General features: G+C 42.4%; 1 protein-coding gene across 5 annotated transcripts in view; it reads right to left on the bottom strand.

The window, feature by feature from the left end:
• zfpm1 (zinc finger protein, FOG family member 1) overlaps positions 1-21,119 on the bottom strand; it is a 93,366-nt gene that overhangs the window by 42,260 nt on the left and 29,987 nt on the right. For 2 of the 5 annotated variants that reach the window (XM_029696240.1, XM_029696241.1), the window contains exons 2-3: positions 6,588-6,734; positions 883-1,011 (exon numbers count right to left, since the gene is read on the bottom strand). In XM_029696240.1, the coding sequence (XP_029552100.1) occupies positions 883-1,011; positions 6,588-6,734 (276 nt within the window). The other 3 variants (XM_029696243.1, XM_029696244.1, XM_029696242.1) reach the window with 3 other exon arrangements.

The following is a 21,119-nucleotide window of genomic DNA, read 5'->3' as shown; positions in this document are numbered from 1 at the left end:
AAGAAACAACACAACTTCGTCTCCCCTCTGCATTCAAGCAGCCCTTCGCAGCTGACTGGGCCAAAGAAAGTACTAGAGCAATAGGTATGTTTATAGCCATGGATATGCACCCATTCTCGGTGGTTGAGAAGAATAGGGTGTTTCAGCACCTCATGAAAGTGCTCAGCCCACATTACGAACTTCCCCCTTACACCCATTTCAGCAAACAGCTAGTACCCGCTCTATATAAGCAAAGCTGAAGTTTTCAAAGAATTGGCTTCTGCACCCTGTGTTGTGCTTACTACAGATGGATGAACCTTCAGGGCTACAGAGCTACTTAACGGTGACAGTCCATCACATGACCCTGGAGTGGGAAATGACAAGTACCATGCTACAGACACGCCCCCTTTATGAGTCACAAGAGCTCATCATTTTGTCTTTGTAAGAAAACGTAGCATAGGCCTATACAATGTCTGAGCTATGTTTACATATTGATTTCACACGCATATTGCACTTTATTTTATTGTTGTTGTTGATGAGTGTTTTCATTTAAGAAAATACAAAGTGTTTTTGGTGGTGCTCTCCTCAGGCTTTATGACTCATGATCATATATGGAACCAGGAATACCAATATTTTTTCCTATAAATGAAAATGAACTACAGTAACTGCTGGCATTTCATTTTCCCGCTGTATAGAAACCCAACCCAACCGTAACCCCAAAACAGCCAGATGTACCGAACCATGGGCTGGTGAACCGTTACACCCCCAACCCTTAGTTAAGACTATATTATGACACAAAAACACATAACACATGCTCTAAACAACAAACAAGACAAAATAGTGAGCAAAACTAGACATGGATTCACAGTCTCAGACCAGTCGGACAGAGACAAACTGACTCACCTGGACCTCTCCAACGTAGCCCGTCTTCCTCCTCTTCCATCTCCTCCCCCTCTTCTTCAGTGTGAGTTGGACCTTTTTGTTCCTCATCCTCATCATCAGGTGCACCAAGGCAGTCATGTGTCCTTGGCTCTGTTTAAAGAAGAGGTCATTAGAATAATGACACATCCACACACACAACAGGGTTGGTGTATAATATCATACTAGAGACATTATTAAAATAAAGATCATTCATAAGAGGCTAGATGGCCATCCAGAGGCTACAGTATTTACATTTACATTACATTTTAGTCATTTAGCAGACGCCCTTATCCAGAGCGACTTATAGTAGTGAATGCATACATTTCATTTCATTTCATTTCATACATAATTTTTCTGTGCTGGCCCCCCATGGGAATCGAACCCACAACCCTGGTGTTGCAAACACCATGCTCTACCAACTGTGTGTGTGTGTGTGTGTGTAGAATGTCACTTCATCACAAGTGAGTGTGTGCGTGTGTACATTGCATCTACCCCATACAGACTTTCCTCGTCAGAGGCAGTTCCTGTCTGTTGATCAAAGCCCTCAGAATAAAGCCTCCATAGCTGTGTAACACAACACCTCAGTATGGAGATGGACCACAGAGAGAAAAGCTCATTAGAGACCATGTCTAGTGATCTCTCCCTCTCTTTCTCTGCTTCTCTCTGTCTCATAAAGGCAAATCACCTTCAACAAAGACACAGACAGACACAATATACACTCTAATCACTGCCATCAATATCCCTGTCTGTCTTTGATGAAGGTGACTACTGAATCGCTCCCTCTGATCGAAGTGATCACTGTATGGGGAGAACTCAACCTCCTCTTTGACTTTGGTATCATACACTTTACTTCCAGAGTGTTCCTACCTGGCCGAATGGGTTGATTATTAGCCAATAGCTTAATCAGAGGGACTCTCCCTCCCGCCCCTGCCCCCTCCCCATCACCCCACCCCGATAACACCTCAGTCGTGTGCACAAAGGGCATGTTTACCATTGCATTCCCGCTCAGATAAACAGCGATAGCTCTCGATCGATACCAGCCATAAACGTCAGCCCACGTGACGCCGAGGTGCTGTTATTAATGTAACAGTTGGAGATTAGATCTGCATCGTCAAATAAATCAACCATCACCCCACCACCATCAACACCCACCACGTCCACCTCTCCATTCCACCCCACACACACACACACACACACACTCAGCCTTTCCCAGCACATCAGCCCCCCCCCCCCCACACTACCAATCCTCCCTCCCTGCCTAAACAGTCCCGTTATTTTCAGCTATAAATCACATTGAATGGCACATTGATTTTATCCTGCAGCGCTCAGCTGGGGGACTGGAGCTGGAACCACAGTTATTGCGTTTAATATTATCAATATTATCTCCCATATCATCTGAGCCAAGGAGGAGTCAACAGAGACTTTTCTGACGCCCCTCTCTCTCTCCCTCACTCTCTACCACTACCCCCCTCCCTTCTGTGCCCCCCACCCCTCCTCCACCCCCACCCAACCGAGACAGCCTCCATCAATCTGATAAGCAGAACTTCCCGTCACACCTGCAGGGCAAAGTCACCCAACAACCTGAACTTCTACACACAGACTCCTCTTTGTCCTCCCCAACTTCTTATTCATTCTGCATCTCCCTCCCTACTGCGTTGTTGTCCGCTCTGAACTCCACCGGTTCCCTTAGAGACAAAAACAGGGATGCTACTTGAGCGCAAAGCCCTAAGAAAAGAGAGAGATATTTGGACCAGTAGTGTTGGTCTCTCTCACTCACCAGTTTTTGACTACCATATTTTGATTAGCCTAATAAGGTCTCAGACAAGGGTTCTTGATTCAGTTAGTTTCTGCATTCACCTGTAGACCATAGACCACATCAGACGCAGAGATTCAAGGAACATTGAAAGGAAGCAAAGTCACACCATGGCAGAGAGAGATGGATTGAGCAGATGAGTGGTGTGTGTGTGTGTGTGTGTGTGTGTGTGTGTGTGTGTGTGTGTGTGTGTGTGTGTGTGTGTGTGTGTCTGTGTGTGTGTGTGTGTGTGTGTGTGTGTGTGTGTGTGTGTGTGTGTGTGTGTGTCTGTGTGTGTGTGTGTGCGTGCGTGCGTGCGTGCGTGTCTATTCATTTTACTGTGTGAATTAATATATTTGTATTCTGGCTAGAAGATGAACACAGAACATGTCCAGTTACTGGTAGAATGTGTTTTTCTCTCAAAGTTATCAGGCGGTTATCGCCTCTGTTTCTCTCTCCCAGATGGTGGATAAGGGACCTTGCCTTTATTAGCCAGTGCTGGCCTGATAAAGACCTGTTATTGATCCCAGGTTGAAAGAGCAGGTTCGTCAAACACGGTTGATTTACAGAGAGATGATAATGGCAGCACTGGGCAACTGAGGAACCCCAGGGAGAGAGAGTTAAATCAACAAGGTGACGTGTCGCTTTTCTCCATTCAGTTGCGGGGGAAGAAGACAAAGACGAGAGAAAAACAGAAACACACAAAAATACACACTATTTGTCTCTGAAATGTAATCAACATTTTATTCTTAGCCCACACACACAATCACATTTCATTCTCTCATCCTCATCTGCAGTATACAAGCTGAAGGCGACACACACACACACACACACACACACACACACACACACACACACACACACACACACACACACACACACACACACACACACACACACACACACACACACTGGGTAATCTCTAATGTAGTCTTGATTAACACCTGACAGAATGGACATGGGTTTATCAAACCAAGCCAACGAACAGACGCTTATCACTCCAGACCCAAATTTCACAAGAGCAGGAATTTTTTTGATTAAAATAAGAAATACAGAAATCTTGAATAACTCAAAAGAATATTACTCCAAACTCCACTATCACAGGATAAGTGGAAAACCTGAGGAAAAGATGTGGGGCCAAGCAGTGATGCCAAGATCTGGTCAAAAGGAAACCTTGGTCGATGCTTTAGACATATGGACATGTGAAATTATATTTTGAACATTCATTTATGGTGTGTACCTATTCTGTACAGTTTTGGTTAACAATGAACAAGTAGTGAGATATTGGGATATGATGAATTTATGAGTTTAGTGGTTACATAGGACTGGCAGTTGATTTGAGAGAGTTTATAACTTATAACCCAGGAACCACAGAATGTATATTTTAACGTACAACTAATCAAGAAATTATAAATAGGGTGAATCATTGAAATCATCAATCCAAATATGAAATAATCCTTGAGTCAACATAACAGTTAGGCCTCAGTCTTACCTACAGTAGTGAAGAAAGACAAATATAAAATGAATTACTAGTACAAAATGACTGACAACGAGACTGAGACGATGCTATCAATCTCCAAGATCATGGTGCCATAACAGAAGTCTAACTGTTGTATTAACCAACTGACATGACGAGCTCACCACAGAAAGCGCCACAGAATGAAACAGGGCACTTTCCAAAAAGCGTAGATGCCCTGGAGGAGAATGGAAAGCTGTATTTAATTGAGAGGAACCAGGGAGCTGGCACTGGCACTAGAATTTGAGGGGCATATGTTTGGGAATACTGGCACAGAGCCATGACGTTCACAGCATCTCAGCTTACCAGCTCAGAGACGACACCAGGCCCTCCCTGAGTTTTGTTGCATGGGTAGGCCATCATTGTAAATAACAATGTGTTCTTAACTGACTAGCCTAGTTAAATAAAGGTAAATAAATAAAACAAGTAAAAATTAATTAGGGTATGGATTCCTTCACCTGATGTTATTGTGCTGTGGGTTAGTGGTTGATGCCTTCACATAAATGAGTAAAGATTTTCAATTCAATTAAATGGTTATAAGAGAACAACTGTATGTTTCTCAGTGCTACCCCAGGCTGAGAGAGCTCACCTTCAATGTACAGGAACTGAACAGAGGTGGGAGAGCTCATCTTCATTTTACAGGAACTGAACAGAGGTGGGAGAGCTCATCTTCATTTTACAGGAACTGAACAGAGGTGGGAGAGCTCATCTTCATTGTACAGGGGGTGAACAGAGGTGGGAGAGCTCATCTTCATTGTACAGGGGGTGAACAGAGGTGGGAGAGCTCATCTTCATTTTACAGGAACTGAACAGAGGTGGGAGAGCTCATCTTCATTGTACAGGGGGTGAACAGAGGTGGGAGAGCTCATCTTCATTGTACAGGGGGTGAACAGAGGTGGGAGAGCTCATCTTCATTGTACAGGGGGGTGAACAGAGGTGGGAGAGCTCATCTTCATTGTACAGGGGGGTGAACAGAGGTGGGAGAGCTCATCTTCAATGTACAGGGGGTGAACAGAGGTGGGAGAGCGCATCTTCATTGTACAGGGGGGTGAACAGAGGTGGGAGAGCTCATCTTCAATGTACAGGGGGGTGAACAGAGGTGGGAGAGCTCACCTTCAATGTACAGGAACTGAACAGAGGTGGGAGAGCTCATCTTCATTGTACAGGGGGGTGAACAGAGGTGGGAGAGCTCATCTTCATTGTACAGGGGGGTGAACAGAGGTGGGAGAGCTCACCTTCAATGTACAGGGGGTGAACAGAGGTGGGAGAGCGCATCTTCATTGTACAGGGGGGTGAACAGAGGTGGGAGAGCTCATCTTCATTGTACAGAGGGGAGAACAGAGGTGGGAGAGCGCATCTTCATTGTACAGGGGGGTGAACAGAGGTGGGAGAGCTCATCTTCATTGTACAGAGGGGTGAACAGAGGTGGGAGAGCGCATCTTCATTGTACAGGGGGGTGAACAGAGGTGGGAGAGCTCATCTTCATTGTACAGAGGGGTGAACAGAGGTGGGAGAGCTCATCTTCCTTGTACAGGGGGGTGAAAAGAGGTGGGAGAGCTCATCTTCATTGTACAGGGGGGTGAACAGAGGTGGGAGAGCTCATCTTCATTGTACAGGGGGTGAACAGAGGTGGGAGAGCTCATCTTCAATGTACAGGGGGGTGAACAGAGGTGGGAGAGCTCACCTTCAATGTACAGGGGGGTGAACAGAGGTGGGAGAGCTCACCTTCATTGTACAGGGGGGTGAACAGAGGTGGGAGAGCTCACCTTCATTGTACAGGGGGGTGAACAGAGGTGGGAGAGCTCATCTTCATTGTACAAAGGGGTGAACAGAGGTGGGAGAGCTCATCTTCATTGTACAGAGGGGTGAACAGAGGTGGGAGAGCTCACCTTCAATGTACAGGGGGGTGAACAGAGGTGGGAGAGCTCACCTTCATTGTACAGGGGGTGAACAGAGGTGGGAGAGCTCACCTTCAATGTACAGGGGGGTGAACAGAGGTGGGAGAGCTCACCTTCATTGTACAGGGGGGTGAACAGAGGTGGGAGAGCTCACCTTCATTGTACAGGGGGGTGAACAGAGGTGGGAGAGCTCACCTTCATTGTACAGGGGGGTGAACAGAGGTGGGAGAGCTCACCTTCAATGTACAGGGGGGTGAACAGAGGTGGGAGAGCTCACCTTCAATGTACAGGGGGTGAACAGAGGGGGGAGAGCTCACCTTCATTGTACAGGGGGGTGAACAGAGGTGGGAGAGCTCACCTTCAATGTACAGGGGGTTGAACAGAGGTGGGAGAGCTCACCTTCATTGTACAGGGGGGTGAACAGAGGTGGGAGAGCTCACCTTCAATGTACAGGGGGGTGAACAGAGGTGGGAGAGCTCACCTTCAATGTACAGGGGGGTATATGGTGGTGGACTGGAGCTGTCACATTCTGTTGAGTCCTCTGGGTCCGAGACTCCACCCTCATCGCCCGATAGGCTGACGTCATCAGGTGTGTTGTCCTCGTCACCTTCCAGGTCCCCAATAGAACCTTCCAGAAGAAACAAGAGAAAGAATTTAATTGAATTGAATATTTTTACTAATTTATGTGAAGGCATCAACCACTAACCCACAGCACAATAACATCAGGTGAAGGAATCCATACCCTAATTCATTTTTACATTTTTAATTTAGCCTTTGTTTAAACTAGACTAGTCAGTTAAGAACAAATTCTTATTTACAATGACGGCCTACCCCAGCCAATGCTGGGCCAATTGTGCACCGCCCTATAGGACTCCCAATCACGGCCGGATGTGATACAGCATGGATTCAAACCAGGGACTGTAGTGACGCCTCTTGCACTGAGATGCAGTGCCTTAAGACTGCTGTGCCACTCGGGAGCCCGAAATTCATGACGATAGATTTATCAATTTGAATTGAATAAAATTACAATAGAATATTGTGCTGTCACTATCCAGTAGAGATTACTGAACAGAAAGCACTGAACAGAAAGCACTGAAGTTATTTCATTTTACATTTCATGTCCCTTGTAAAATTGGTCTCATAGAATTAGGTGTGGCCCCAGAAAAATTAAGGATATCAAATTCTGCACAATAGATTGAATGTGTGTAAAAAAATGTTGCCATTCCCTGAACACAACACTGATAATACATTTTATATTTGGTACATTAAAGGGGTTTTAATACTGTCATAAAATGATTAACTCACATCACACCTGATATTGCATTTCTATAATCCCTGCTGACTACTCGCGATTACACTGCTGGGCTATTTTAGACCTGTGAGGATAGCCTAAATTAACGCATGATAATAGAGATTTTGAATATTATGTTTTAAAATAATTCAAATGAATTCATATGCATTATATTCATTGTCATTCAGACTAAATAAAACAAAGGATGAAAACACAAAACCTCAGACCCTGTCCCCTTCATCACTTTGCTGCTCTTCATTGTCTCATTCTATTGGTACGGGTCGGGAGAATACATAGAAAGACATTCTCATTCTTATTTCTACTGGGTGCAGCTCTCTCCTCAGTGCTTTCACTGTTTGAGACACACAGAAAAGGTTCTACATGAGACCCCTCTAATATAAATGCCCACCAGTATTTCAAATCACATTGGATGACACGACTCTCTGTAGACATAAGTTCACAGCCTATTCCCATGAGAACACAGAGACAGATTATAAATGAATCCCAGACCTATTCCAAAAAAAGGATTAGGAACTGTCAAGTCAGTGTAAATGGTTAACATTCTACTGATTACCATGGGAGAAAAAAAACGAAACAAATGCAAACACAAGGCATTGCAATTAAGTATTGGGGCACAACGCATCATTTTAAACAAGTACATTTTAGTCAAATTAATGCTGGATATTAAAATGGGATTTTACCCCATAGTTTGTAAATTAATTTCCATGAGGTTGTGATGAGCGAAGTGGGATTGTTCCAAGCTAAAGCCGTGACCGGGGGCGTATATATTTACACTCATAGAACAAAGAGCCCTATAATCTATACAAAGCACACAACAATACCCGTGAATAAAGAGTCTTGTAGAAAAAGGAAAAAGCAATTTTTCTAATTCTGTTAATTTCACTTCCAAGCAATTAAAACGAGGCGGAGATAATGCTTGGAAACAATTGCTGCCTGACAAAAGTGTTTCTGTCTTTGTAAATGAAACATCTTTAGGCTAATTTCACTGTAATGGTTCACTGTAATTTCAGATAAAATTAACACAGTTAGATTTGAACCTTAACAAAAAAAATAGAGGAAAGAAAAAAGATCGATCCCGAACACAATATTTTTTGAATTATGTGGCTCGAGCTTTGGTTGATATAATTTTCAGTATCTGTGAGGACATTTTCATACAATTAATTTTCCTTTAATCATAATTGTACAAAGAGACTTCTCTGTATAAAATTCCAATTATATTTCGTGTTTAAAATGTAAGTTTGAATTATGATTTCTTTCCTCATTACTGTTCTGGTTTAATGAATCAATCGCCGCATCACTGCTTTCAGACATCAAATGGTGTGGAAAAAGTTTTAACTTTTGCCTCTTTTATCTACTAAGAAATATTATATTTTTCCCTCTTCAGGATAGTTGGAAGAAAGGATAGTACAGGCTACTTGATAAGCATTGTACCATCCAACTTTATTTGCACTTTTCAAAGTTATAACCACTAATTATAACTTTAAAACTCATTAAATAAATGGATATCAGAATTTGACTGAACAAATCAAAGAATGGGAAAAATAAATTACTTTGCTAACCAATCTAATTAGGTACATTACCTAACTGAAAAACAACCCAGGAATGTATCACACAATACAGAGTTGTAGCTTAGAATGATTTGAGGAGCAAGTCTCTGGAATATCAATCCAAAAAGTATTGAACCACTGAATACCTGCATGTGAGAGACAGGTAGTATGACCTGCACTGACGCCATAAGACAGATTCTGAAATAAGTCTCAAGCCATTCATATGTGTTCTTTCTCACAGAGACACACACAAATACTAACCTGCATGCATCTGTGACACAGAAGTTGGTAATCTTAAGGACATGAGTGAAAAAGAGAGAGAGAAGGGGAAAGAACTTAGAGCAGCCTCCAACTCTATCTGCCACTCTAAGGCAGCACAGAACAAAGTGTTGAGCTGATGAAGGCAGAGGAGATACTGCTTTATTAACTCGCCGTCCACATCAAACCAGTGTGCTCAGCAGCGGTGATTAAACACAGAGACAACACATCAAACCTGCATGCTCAACAAGCCTGATTAAACAGCCGCCACCCCTCGCCAGCTCTTACATTAATAACCATCTTACAAAACAGTAAAACTAGAAGAGAAGCGCTACTTGTATCAGACAATCAGAGATTTGTGAGAAAGAAGAAAACCTTAAAGGAGGATATTTAGAGTAAGAGAGGCCCCTTTGGTATGTACTCTTGAGGAGGGAACTGGGCTACCTGACTGAGTCACATGCTGAAGAGGAGCCTCTTATTGATCAGATTAAAGGGAATAACGAACCAAATATTATTTGAACTTCTGTTCTATAATGTCTTCCAAGCTTGAACCCCTAGAGGTTTCAAAGCCCATTTCAATGATCAGAATTCAGCTTGTGTTATACTGTGCAAAGAATTCAGTCCAGATTGATTTCTCTAATTTCATGTCTAGCAACAACAACAAAAAAATGCCTTTGATCCGAGGCAATGATGACTTCATTGATTACTCAGAACATTTTCAAAAATCTAGCAAAACATATACATTTTTCAACACATCTGAAATCCTGGTGACGTTATTGATCCCTCTGTAGATCTCCAAATCTCCTGCAATGATGCTTAAGTACTCTACTGACCGACAGATGACAGACCAGGGTGCAGTGAAGTGACGGGTGCCAGAGGTGCCACGTGACTGATGTCACCACAGTCCCTGACATAGCCGATAAGCCTGAGGACTCTCACTGCCCTGCCAGCAGATGAGTGGCAGGGACTCACTGGGGTCTGGCTGCAGACAGACAGGTGTAGAGAGTTAGAGCGATGGATGGGGGCCGGCACACCACTGTAACTGGGTTCAGAATGATCATACCACTCCCTGGCTCCCTCACCAGCCATCAGTGAAGACCCAGAACCACATAGAGGCTAGAGAGAATCCACAGCCCAGTGGGCAGTCACACACTCTACAATGCGTGTACATGGGCATAAATGGGAAATAAGTATGGTTGGTACATTACACACCTTTCTTACCAAAAACACACATTTTATGTAGAATGTTGGGGTTGTGGAACAGAAAATAAGTCATCCACATTTTAGTGGCTGAATCTCATGTCATAGAAGAGTTTGTGGTCATATGCACATCCTTAAAAACGTAGGTGCTAGACTAATAAAGTAAATATGAAAAGAACAGAAAGGCCCGCACACTGAATATGCTAGTGGGCATAGTGGGTGCGAATACAATACAAAACATGGCTATACAAAAGCACTTTAAGGCATATTCAATAATCAGAGGTAGGTATCAAGGATTAAATATACAAATCGGGCCGAGTTGTAACCTAGACAACAGTAAGATAACATTACATTGAAAACTGTTATATCCGCCCACAAGACCATCACGCGCAGGACGCGTGGTGTCGTAGATACAATTACACATCACCTACTTCAAAACAACTTGTTACCTCTGATATTCTGGTATCCATGATTAGGGCACATAGCCATTGTAGAAAATATGTAAAAAGTATACTGATATACAATATGACCACACCTGGACGGCAAGACATATCAACAATATATTTCTGTAAGAATTGGTCTGATGTCAAACTCTTGGTTAAGACATTTTGGTGACATAGTGGCCAAACAGTGAACCAAATACAACTCTGTTTTCAATTATAAATGATCAATGCCCCCCTCCCCGGAGGGGCCCCCCCAGGAGCCTTAACATGTTCAATACCAATGTATCTCAGAGAGCTAATGTTGTGACAAGCCTCATTTTATTCCATCACTTTATAAATAAGTTGCATATCTGTGAGCAGAACTGTCTGTCACACAACTGTTAAATACAACCAGACTAAAAACAGCCAGACAGTCATAAAATATATGCAGACAAATATGAGAGTTATAGCCTGCAACTAAATTGAAAAATATATCTGCATGTCTGTCATCAGTGAAATCATATGAATGAGTGATTACAATATTTATGATAATGAGTGTGATTATAATATGATGATAATGTGTGGCAATGATATTTATATGCACAGGGCATTGGAGCACTTCAAACAGGACCCGCCTGATCCCGAATTTGGACGTGACAGCAGGACGTCAAACATCAAACAGTCAAATCCCCGGACAGAGCAATGAGGTACAGAAGCTTTAACAAACACTCCCCCATTTTCCTTTACACCTCTCTAAACTAAATCGCTCTCCCACTTTCTCTCTATCCCTCACTCTCTTTTCCCTTTACTACATCCCTCTCTCTGTCCTATAATCATCATCCCCCTATTTATCCCCTTTTCACCCTGCCATCTCCCTTTTATAGTCTTGCTCTCCCTCTTTCTTCCTCTCCCTTCCTCCCTCTCTACCTCTACCCCCCCTTCCCTCTCGCTCTGAAAAAAACGCTGTGACTGGGAGCGTCACTCTGCGCGGATAGCTGGGAGCCGTTCTCGGTTATCGGCTCCTGCAGACTCTCTCTGCTGGTCTGATCTGTCTCCTCTTCATTAAGCAAATACGCCGACGTGGAAATGAAAACATAATAGCTATTTGATTTCCAGCGAGATATTTTGCATATTGGTTCGGAGCAGATAGTGGAATTTCATCAAGTCTGGTTTTTTTTTTCATGCTTTAAAAACTGAATTACTGAGCTGGGCGGCTTCAGCAGGATTTCTTTACATTGCTGGGAAGAGCAAAAAAAAAAAGAGTCCCCAGGAAGACTACTTAAACGATTAAATATCCCCCATTCCCCTTTTGATAACACAGAAGAAATTTAAAGAATTCACAGTGCTTTAGGTTCACTATACAAATCAGAGATAGGACAGAGAAAATGAACTCCTTAATGAGCAGGAGCCGTCTCCCTGATAATGGTCCAGGGGAGACGACAGGGTGGGACACGATGGGAAGAATGAACCCACAGAAAGAGAAGGGGAAGAGGGAAGGAAAATAGGAAGTAGTCAATAACATGGAGGAGGGGGGATCAGCTTCCCCCTGCCTGGATATTGCTCTGTGGGCCATGAGAGGGCAGGTGTGATGGTAGATAGCGATAGCACCATAGTTACCCATTGCCCAGCATCGCCATAGTGATGGATGGTCCAGTGCAGGTGTATCCTTCATAGCCCCATGAGAGAAAAACTACCCTTGCAAGGGGAGATCAACAAACCTCTTCACACCAATCTATCAGATAACCCCACCTCTCAAGAGGATATTTCTGCTGGACAAAAATACATCTTCCTCTTGTTTTCCATGTTGGAACATGGTGTTTTCAGCCCTGATAGAGTCAAACTGTCTATGAACTTAACACAGACACTGATACACACTATACAGCATTACATTCACAATGGCATTCTTACTTTTTCATGGAGCTACACTACACACTAACACTGAATTTTCGGCAAGATACAAGAGTCGAGATTGTGTGACACTTTATGGGCAGCAGGGGGGAAGCAAGTTGTTTAAGACACTCATTATACCAACTACCCCTTATACCTTGAGATATATTCCCCCACATCAATGGCATCAAACTGGCATTGTGTGCACCAAGGCACAATGACAAAATATCCTGTGATGGCAAGGAAATTACACAAGATTTGATCACCTATGTTTGGGTGTAGAATACAGATCATTATCATAGGATTTGCATTTGTCAATCAACTTCACACGGCTTCAATTCAACAGGTTTCTGGTATGTAACATATTCAAGAGCATAGCAACATCTAGCTGGGTGACCTAGCAATGACCTGGTGACATCTCAACCATACAGGCTTTTCATCTCTTTGACTGTCCTTGTTCATCTACTTGTAATAACAATAACCGTTGAAACATTAACAGTCATCAAAACAGCAACATCTAACAGTAATGTTCAACAGGTTTAAAATGTGGATTAGAAATGACATTGTATTATCGTAATGAGGCTTTTATATTACCAGTGCAGCATATGCTCCCTCTCTAGGATATGTTGAATGATGTCCCTTCCCTCCCTAGACACACATCACAACGCTTCCTACTTGGCACCTCATCAAACACTCTCCTGGTGAAAGATGGTCAGTATTATCAAGACCATGATCAAATCAAATTAAATGTATTTGTCACATGAGCCGAATACAACAGGTGTAGACTTTACCGTGAAATGCTTACATACGAGCCCTTTCCCAACAATGTAGAGTTAAAAAGTGATAAAAAATGTGCTAATTAAAAAGGAAATAGTAACACAATCAAATAACAATAACGAGGCTATATACAAGGAGTACTACCAAGTCAATGTGCAGGGGTACAAGGTAGTTGAGGCAATATGTACATGTAGGTCGGGGTAAAAGTGACTGGGCAATCAGGATAGATAATAAACAGAGTAGCAGCAGTCTATGTGAAGAGTGTGAAAGAATGTGTGTGTTGTGTGTGTGTGTGTGTGTGTGTGTGTGTGTGTGTGTGTGTGTGTGTGTGTGTGTGTGTGTGTGTGTGTGTGTGTGTGTGTGTGTGTGTGTGTGTGTGTGTGTGTGTGTGTGTTACTATCCCATAGAGGTTATATACGTAGGAGGAGGTCTGAGCCTATTATTCACTCATTATCAAATGTACATTGTGTCAGAATGTGTGTGTTGTCAAAAGGAGACATCCTCAATGTACAGTATGTGCGCCTATTTTCTTGTGTTTAAAATGTAATTGCATTTTAAGAGAAGGTTTTGCATCATTTTGTTTGTATGTGGGAGGGCTATTTTGGATACCTATCTCTCCCAATAATACATAGACACACACACAACACAATACACACGGAGACATAAACACAACCACCACCAACAACATTGACAATAATTTCACCTAACTAGAAAAAAACGCAGCTGCAACTGTGTGCCAGTCTATCTCCTCTTCATGGACGTATTTGCTCTTGGGCGGAGAGTACAGCCGGAGCAGAGCACGAGGGGAGAACCAGGAGGAGTTGAGTTGCCAGGCGGCTAGAGCCGAGACCCTGGACTATTGAAGCCAGGCAGGCAGACAAGAGCCAGGCGATAGGCACCCTGATAAAAGATAGAAAATAGCAACAAATCTTAACTTTCCAACCGTCCTAAGATCCATGGGGAGGGGGGTTGAATCAACTACATATTGCATCGCTCCCTATCCATCTCTTCCCCCCTGATGAACTCACACACACATCCCTCCAATTCAAATGTTTCACAATTGAGTGTATGTGTACAGAAACTGGATAGTGGGACCTTTTGCAATAACATTCTCTGTATTCAAATCAAATCAAATACAATTTTATTGGTCGCATACACATGTTTAGCAGATGTTATTGCGGGTGTAGTGAAATGCTTGTGTTTCTAGCTCCAACAGTGCAGTAGTATTTAACAATACACAACAATACACACACACATCTAAAAAAGTAAAGGAATGGAATTAAGAAATATAGAAATTATAGAAATACTAGGACGAGCAATGTTGGTCCAAAGTACATCAAAAATATATATATAAACAGTATCAGTCAAAAGTTTAGAACACCTACTCATTCAAGGGTTTTGCTTTATTTTTTACTATTTTCTACATTGTAGAATAATAGTGAAGAAATAACACATATGGAATCATGTAGTAACCAAAAAAGTGTTAAACAAATCAAAATATATTTGAGATTCTTCAACCAGCTTCATGAGGTAGTCACCTGTAATGCATTTCAATTAACAGGAGTCCCTTGTTAAAAATGAATTTGTGGAATTTCTTTCCTTCTTAATGCATTTGAGCCAATCAGTTGTGTTGTGACAAGGAAGGGGTGGTGTACGAAAGATATCCCTATTTAATAAATCCATATTATGGCAAGAACAGCTCAAATAAGCAAAAAGAAATGACAGTCCATCATTACTTTAAGACATCAAGGTCAGTCAATGCGGAACATTTCAATAACTTTGAAAGTTTCTTCAAGTGCAGTCGCAAAAACCATCAAGCACTATGATGAAACTGACTCTCATGAGGACCGCCATAGGAAAGGAAGACCCAGAGTTACCTCTGCTGCAGAGGATTAGTTCATTAGAGTTATCAGCCTTAGAAATTGCAGCCCAAATAAATGCTTCACAGAGTTCAAGTAACAGACACATCTCAGCATCAACTGTTCAGAGGAGACTGCGTGAATCAGGCCTTCATGGTCAAATTGCTGCAAAGAAACCACTACTAAAGGACACCAATAAGAAGAAGAGACTTGCTTGGGCCAAAAAACACAAGCAATGGACATTAGACCGGTGGAAATGTGTCCTTTGAGATTTTTGGTTCCAACCACCGTGTCTTTGTGAGACGCAGAGTAGGTGAACGGATAATCTCTGCATGTTTGGTTCTCACCGTGAAACATGGAGGAGGAGGTGTGATGGTGTGGGGGTGCTTTGCTGGTGACACTGTCTGTGATTTATTTAGAATTCAAGGCACACTTAACCAGCATGTCTACCACAGCATTCTGCAGTGATACACCATCCCATCTAGTTTGCACTTAGTGGGACTACCATTTGTTTTTCAACAGGACAATGACCCAACACACCTCCAGGCTGTGTAAGGGCTATTTGTGTCCAATATATATGTGATGGGATATATAGACATTATGGACATAAATCTAATGTGAGCTTCCAACATACACACCTACAGTACAATAGGTTTGAGAAAATGATACAACTCGTTAGTGAGGTAGGTAGTGATTCTGGGACTATAGCGTCCAACATATGTTGAAGCCAAGATAACAGCTTGCTGAGCCCATTGAAAAGAGACGTGTCTATTAGAATCAGAATGGGCATTATTATTGGCATCACTAGGGGGTTGTATAGGGGTCCCTATCCTCTCGCTCACACACACAAGGTCAGTGGATCTCAAGTTTGACTGTTATTTTCCAAAACCGAAACCACATTACAACAATCTTACACTAGTCTGGAAGGATAAATATCATGACATTGTTGCATATTCTTTATCAGACTCTCACATGATATATAGGAAGTGTCCTTGAGCACTGATGAGAATTTTCACACACATTTTCATAGAATTTTGTGTCAAGTGGTGGTAAAGGGAATTTATTCACAAAGGGATGTACGATCTTAGGGCCAAATTCCTAACTTGGATCCTAAAATGGCCTTTTACGCACATGCTTAAGTGAATCTACACAGGTCTGAGTGGCTCATATCCTAACTTTTAGCTTGGTGCCAGTCTTTCTCTGTGCTATCCATTTACAGTACAACACCACTACAAGCATGGAACTTTTGACTGATTAGATTTTTTTTTTTTCCTTTTGTTTATATAGTAAATACTTATTAACTCTATTTCTTGAACTGAATTGTTGGTTAAGGGCTTGTAAGTAAGCATTTCACGGTAAGGTCTACACCTGTTGCATTCGGCGCATATGACAAATACAAATACAATTTAATTTGATTTGATTAGGAGGTGCAAACAATGGAATACATCGGTGTGAGTCAAGTATGGTTGAGAATGCCACTATAACATTTTAAATAAACCCAAATTGCACAGTCTGGAATGATTTAGTCATTAATGGTACAAAATTAATCTATTGGATATTGTGATTTTTGGAGTAGCATATCGTAGAAGAAGTCTCCCCAAATATGGCCCAACCCTAGAGTCAAGCTAGAATCATCCCCTAAGCATGTGGGAAGGAACATGTGAGAGATTTGATAAAAGGAGGATGATTACAATCCCTTCACTGCTCTCCTCCTTGATCTTAAGCCTGAATGAAGATGGGAGGAGGAGTGATTATGATGGTATGCAGAGAGGAAAAGAGAGGAGAGAAGCCTCAATCCCTCCCCCCTTTTCTCTTCCAACACCAAGGCTCTCAGAGCGCTGACAGAAACCAGCAGGAGATCCAGGCACCTACTCCTCCTCCTGAGTCTCTCTCTCCTCCTCTCTCTTTGTCTGAAGTGCTGCGGCCTTCGGTCGGCCGTCTTATCCGAGCGTTGACCCTGAGGCCTCGGCTTAACTCTCCAACCAGAGGGCCCTACAACCATCGCCACTGCTCCGATAGACAAACACTTCCACAGATGTTTCTGCTAGCGCAAGAGACTAAACACATCCCCGACCCAGAGAAAACAGACAACACAGTCCAGATCTGGATCACCAAAACAAGTAAAAGTGCAGTGGCTGCTGTGAAGCTAGAGAGAAAGTGACCCCCAGTGAACGTGGTGGGGGATAGGGTTTAGACTAGACTGATACAGCCCTGATAGGAGATGATTAGAGGCCTCGACTCATGGCCTAGCTGCTTATACCCACTAAACACTTTACCCAAGCCATTGGATCACTGTGATCTATCTATACTTGGATATCCAAATGGTTCTGGCTTGTATCTACAGTGTTTGTGTAGTTAACATCATTTTAAATGTAGCATACTAAATGTACTTGCTTAAAAACCACCATATAACATAGCCTACTGTTTTTCTTACCATTGCTGAGTAATCCCCCTACTCTATAACCCACTCCATATGTGGAAGTCATAACTCTGTATTTCTGAGATGTCTATTATATATCTTTTTTTAACCTTTATTTAACTAGGCAAGTCAGTTAAGAACAAATTCTCATTTACAATGATGGCCTACCCAGGCCAAATCCCAACCCTCCCAATCACAGCCTGGAATCGAACCAGGATCTGTAGTGACGCCTCTAGCACTGAGATGCAGTGCCTTAGGCCGCTGCGCCACTCAGGAGCCCCGCGTGTTAAACCACAACACTCATTTATGGCTCTCCTGTAATTGTTATGACTTAATTGTGCATCCTAAAAGGACATAAAGCAGTGGACACAGTGGCAACTCCTGCTAGCTACACAACTGAAGAAAACCCTGGAAATAGAGGTGCTGCATATAACCAGGATATACAGTAACACTAGTATTCACACCCCTAAATCCAACTGTAACTTGATCCTAGGACCATGTCAGTATATATCTGACTAACAACAATTTCAGATTTAGAGATCAACAAAAAAGAAATTGAAAGGGCAAAAAAAGAAGGTGAGAGAGAGAGAAATGGAAAGAGTAAAAGAATGGGAGCAGAGGGGCAGACGGCAGTTGAAATGTTATCTATCAATTCTGTCACATGGCTCAAAATAAAATCAAAATCAACTGAGATCCTGTAAGTGTGAGTGTGATAACTCTGTGGAGCATGTAGAGGAGATGTAGAGGAGATAGCATGGGGTTAGCTTGTTAAATCAACCCACTGCATGGCTGGCAGCAGCAAAGAAAGGGGGTATTTTCAAGAGGCAGGGCATCACTGTAGCTCTCACTGCTCTGATAACATCCATGTTAAGAGAGGGGAGGGGGGAGAGGGAATGCAGCCCAGAGAAGATGGACTCACATCTATGCATCTTCCCCGGTTGTGAAAGGAAGTATCAGCACCCCTCAAACGCAAAAAGTCACAACGGGATTTCTGATGGGGAAAATGTGTTCTTCTCAGATGATGGGGAGATAGGGGGGAGTACAGCCAAATGTCAAAGATGATAAATGGAAGAGTGCAGAGAAACACAAGCATACATACAGAGTACACACACACACACACAACCAGAAACACATGACATTTGAATATATGGTATATGATTGACTAAATAAACTCAATGGATAACTAGCTGTAGAAACTAGCTGTATATTAGGCTCACACCTGGTGGTTCCAACACATGTTAATTACACAAATGTTTGTTACATACAGATATGGTTATTAGTACAAAATACAATAAAGCTAAATACTACACATTTAAAAATAACAAGGCAGGTTATTATTAGCTTACAGCTGAAACAAAAATACTATTATGAGTATTTTATTTTCTCTAGCTATATAAATTCCTCTCTCATATAGCAATATGATTGGTGACCTTTCAGAAAGCTAGGTTTCATCATTAATTATGGGCACTATGACTCTATTGTTGCAATTAGTCATAAATATACGTATACGTTTTAATAGGATAGACATCATCACCCTTAGCAGAGAGCATAACCTAGAAAAAGACATGTTTCATCAGTCACTAGCTGAGCTGAGTACCTCAGCTCATTAAACAGGGCTTTTTCATTAGTTTGGAGTATTAGTTAGCGCTGATAAAGTCTGGTTCTGTCTTGTCTGGTCTGCCGTGGTGTGCAGTGCCAGGGCGAGGTGTGTCTGTCTGGATAACTGTAGATCATTTTAATATCAGGCCGGTGTGGATTGCTGATAGTGTTTTAAGGCAGGGCCCAGTGGACTGAATACTGGTAGTACCTATCTGTAATTAGTAACCATTCTCTATCATTGATAAGATAAACTCACCCTGACCTTTTCCATTTGGTTGCCATGCCAACGGGCCCTCTAACCCCCCCATATTATTTTAGTGATTAAACAGCAAATAAATGGGAGATGTGAGAAACTGATAAGGATGATTAATAATAGTGTGTGTGTGTGTGTGTGTGTGTGTGTGTGTGTGTGTGTGTGTGTGTGTGTGTGTGTGTGTGTGTGTGTGTGTGTGTGTGTGTGTGTGTGTGTGTGTGTGTAGAGGAGGGGCTGACAGTGTCACAGAGTCATATGAATAGACTTGGCTTGTCTTTTTGTGGTGAATAATGGAAATTTAAGATGAACTGAACGGGAAATAAAAGCACGGGGATGAGAGCGATAGATGTCTCCTTTTTTTTGAGAAGCGCTCTCAGAGGAAAAGGAATATTAATGTTCCCTCCCCCTTCCTTCTCCCAGCCAAGCCCATTGCTCACCACTCTCCAGGTTCATCACTGTAAGTGTTATCTTTTGATTAATAATAAATGCTGGATTCCAGTATTACACTCACTTAAACAGTGTGGTTTTAGAGTGGGGAAAAACACCTTACCCTGAGAAGCTGCGGGAAATTCAGAATACGAAACTTTACCCTGGTGAAGCTCGCTTATAAATGTATACATTTATACTACTATCATACTGCTATAACCAAGTTACAGCCCCAAGAGTAGAGACATGTGGAGTCTGCGCATACATGAACCTATACCTTCCTGTATGTGCCATATTGTAGAGAATAGTTTAATCTAATGGGACTGAAGGGTAAAAGTAACCCAAAGATGTCAAGACCTTACTGTACAAACCATGACCCTAGCCCATCCACGTTCTAGCCAGCACAGTCAACTCAAACTATCAACCAGCCCCATCCACTAATATTGGCAAGCAGACCAACATCCCATAAACTGCACCTGGGCCCCAAAATCTCCCTTTATTTATACTAGTGAGGCCCTAAATCCCACTCCCTGGAACCTATCTGTCCCCATTTGCATGAAAAGGAAATAGTGGGAATACATGCAAAGTCTGACCAGTTGACTGAAAGGTCACTGTGGCTTTGTACAGCACGAGGGCAAACAAGCCCAGGCCCTGACAGTGTTTATCGGTTAGATCGCTGCATTGATACAGGGAGAGACTCCTTCCCTAAACTAAGGGGAGATCTCCATGTATCTCTACTGGGCTTTCACATTGCCCTTATTACCCAGAACGTAGGTACAGCACATCCCCAGAGTAGTAGCCATTGGTATAGAAGCTTGGTGCTGTAACCTTGGTCCACACCACTGTGTACTGTGATATACAGACGTAGAAAGATTACTACCTTGATCTACAACTGCAGTCTCCATTTTGCCGCTATTGGGCAGGAGGGTCAGTGAAATGAGGTATCATGAAGGATTTGGCCAATCAGATAAACGTCAACCATTCTGAGATATTTGTGAGATAAACCATTCCACAATATCTCTAGAAACATGCCAGGCCTTTCAGTTGACTAGAT

This window comes from Salmo trutta, chromosome 17 (assembly GCF_901001165.1).
Source record: "Salmo trutta chromosome 17, fSalTru1.1, whole genome shotgun sequence".
NCBI classification, from domain to species: Eukaryota; Metazoa; Chordata; class Actinopteri; order Salmoniformes; family Salmonidae; genus Salmo; species Salmo trutta.
This window is presented reverse-complemented; position numbering and strand designations above follow the sequence as displayed.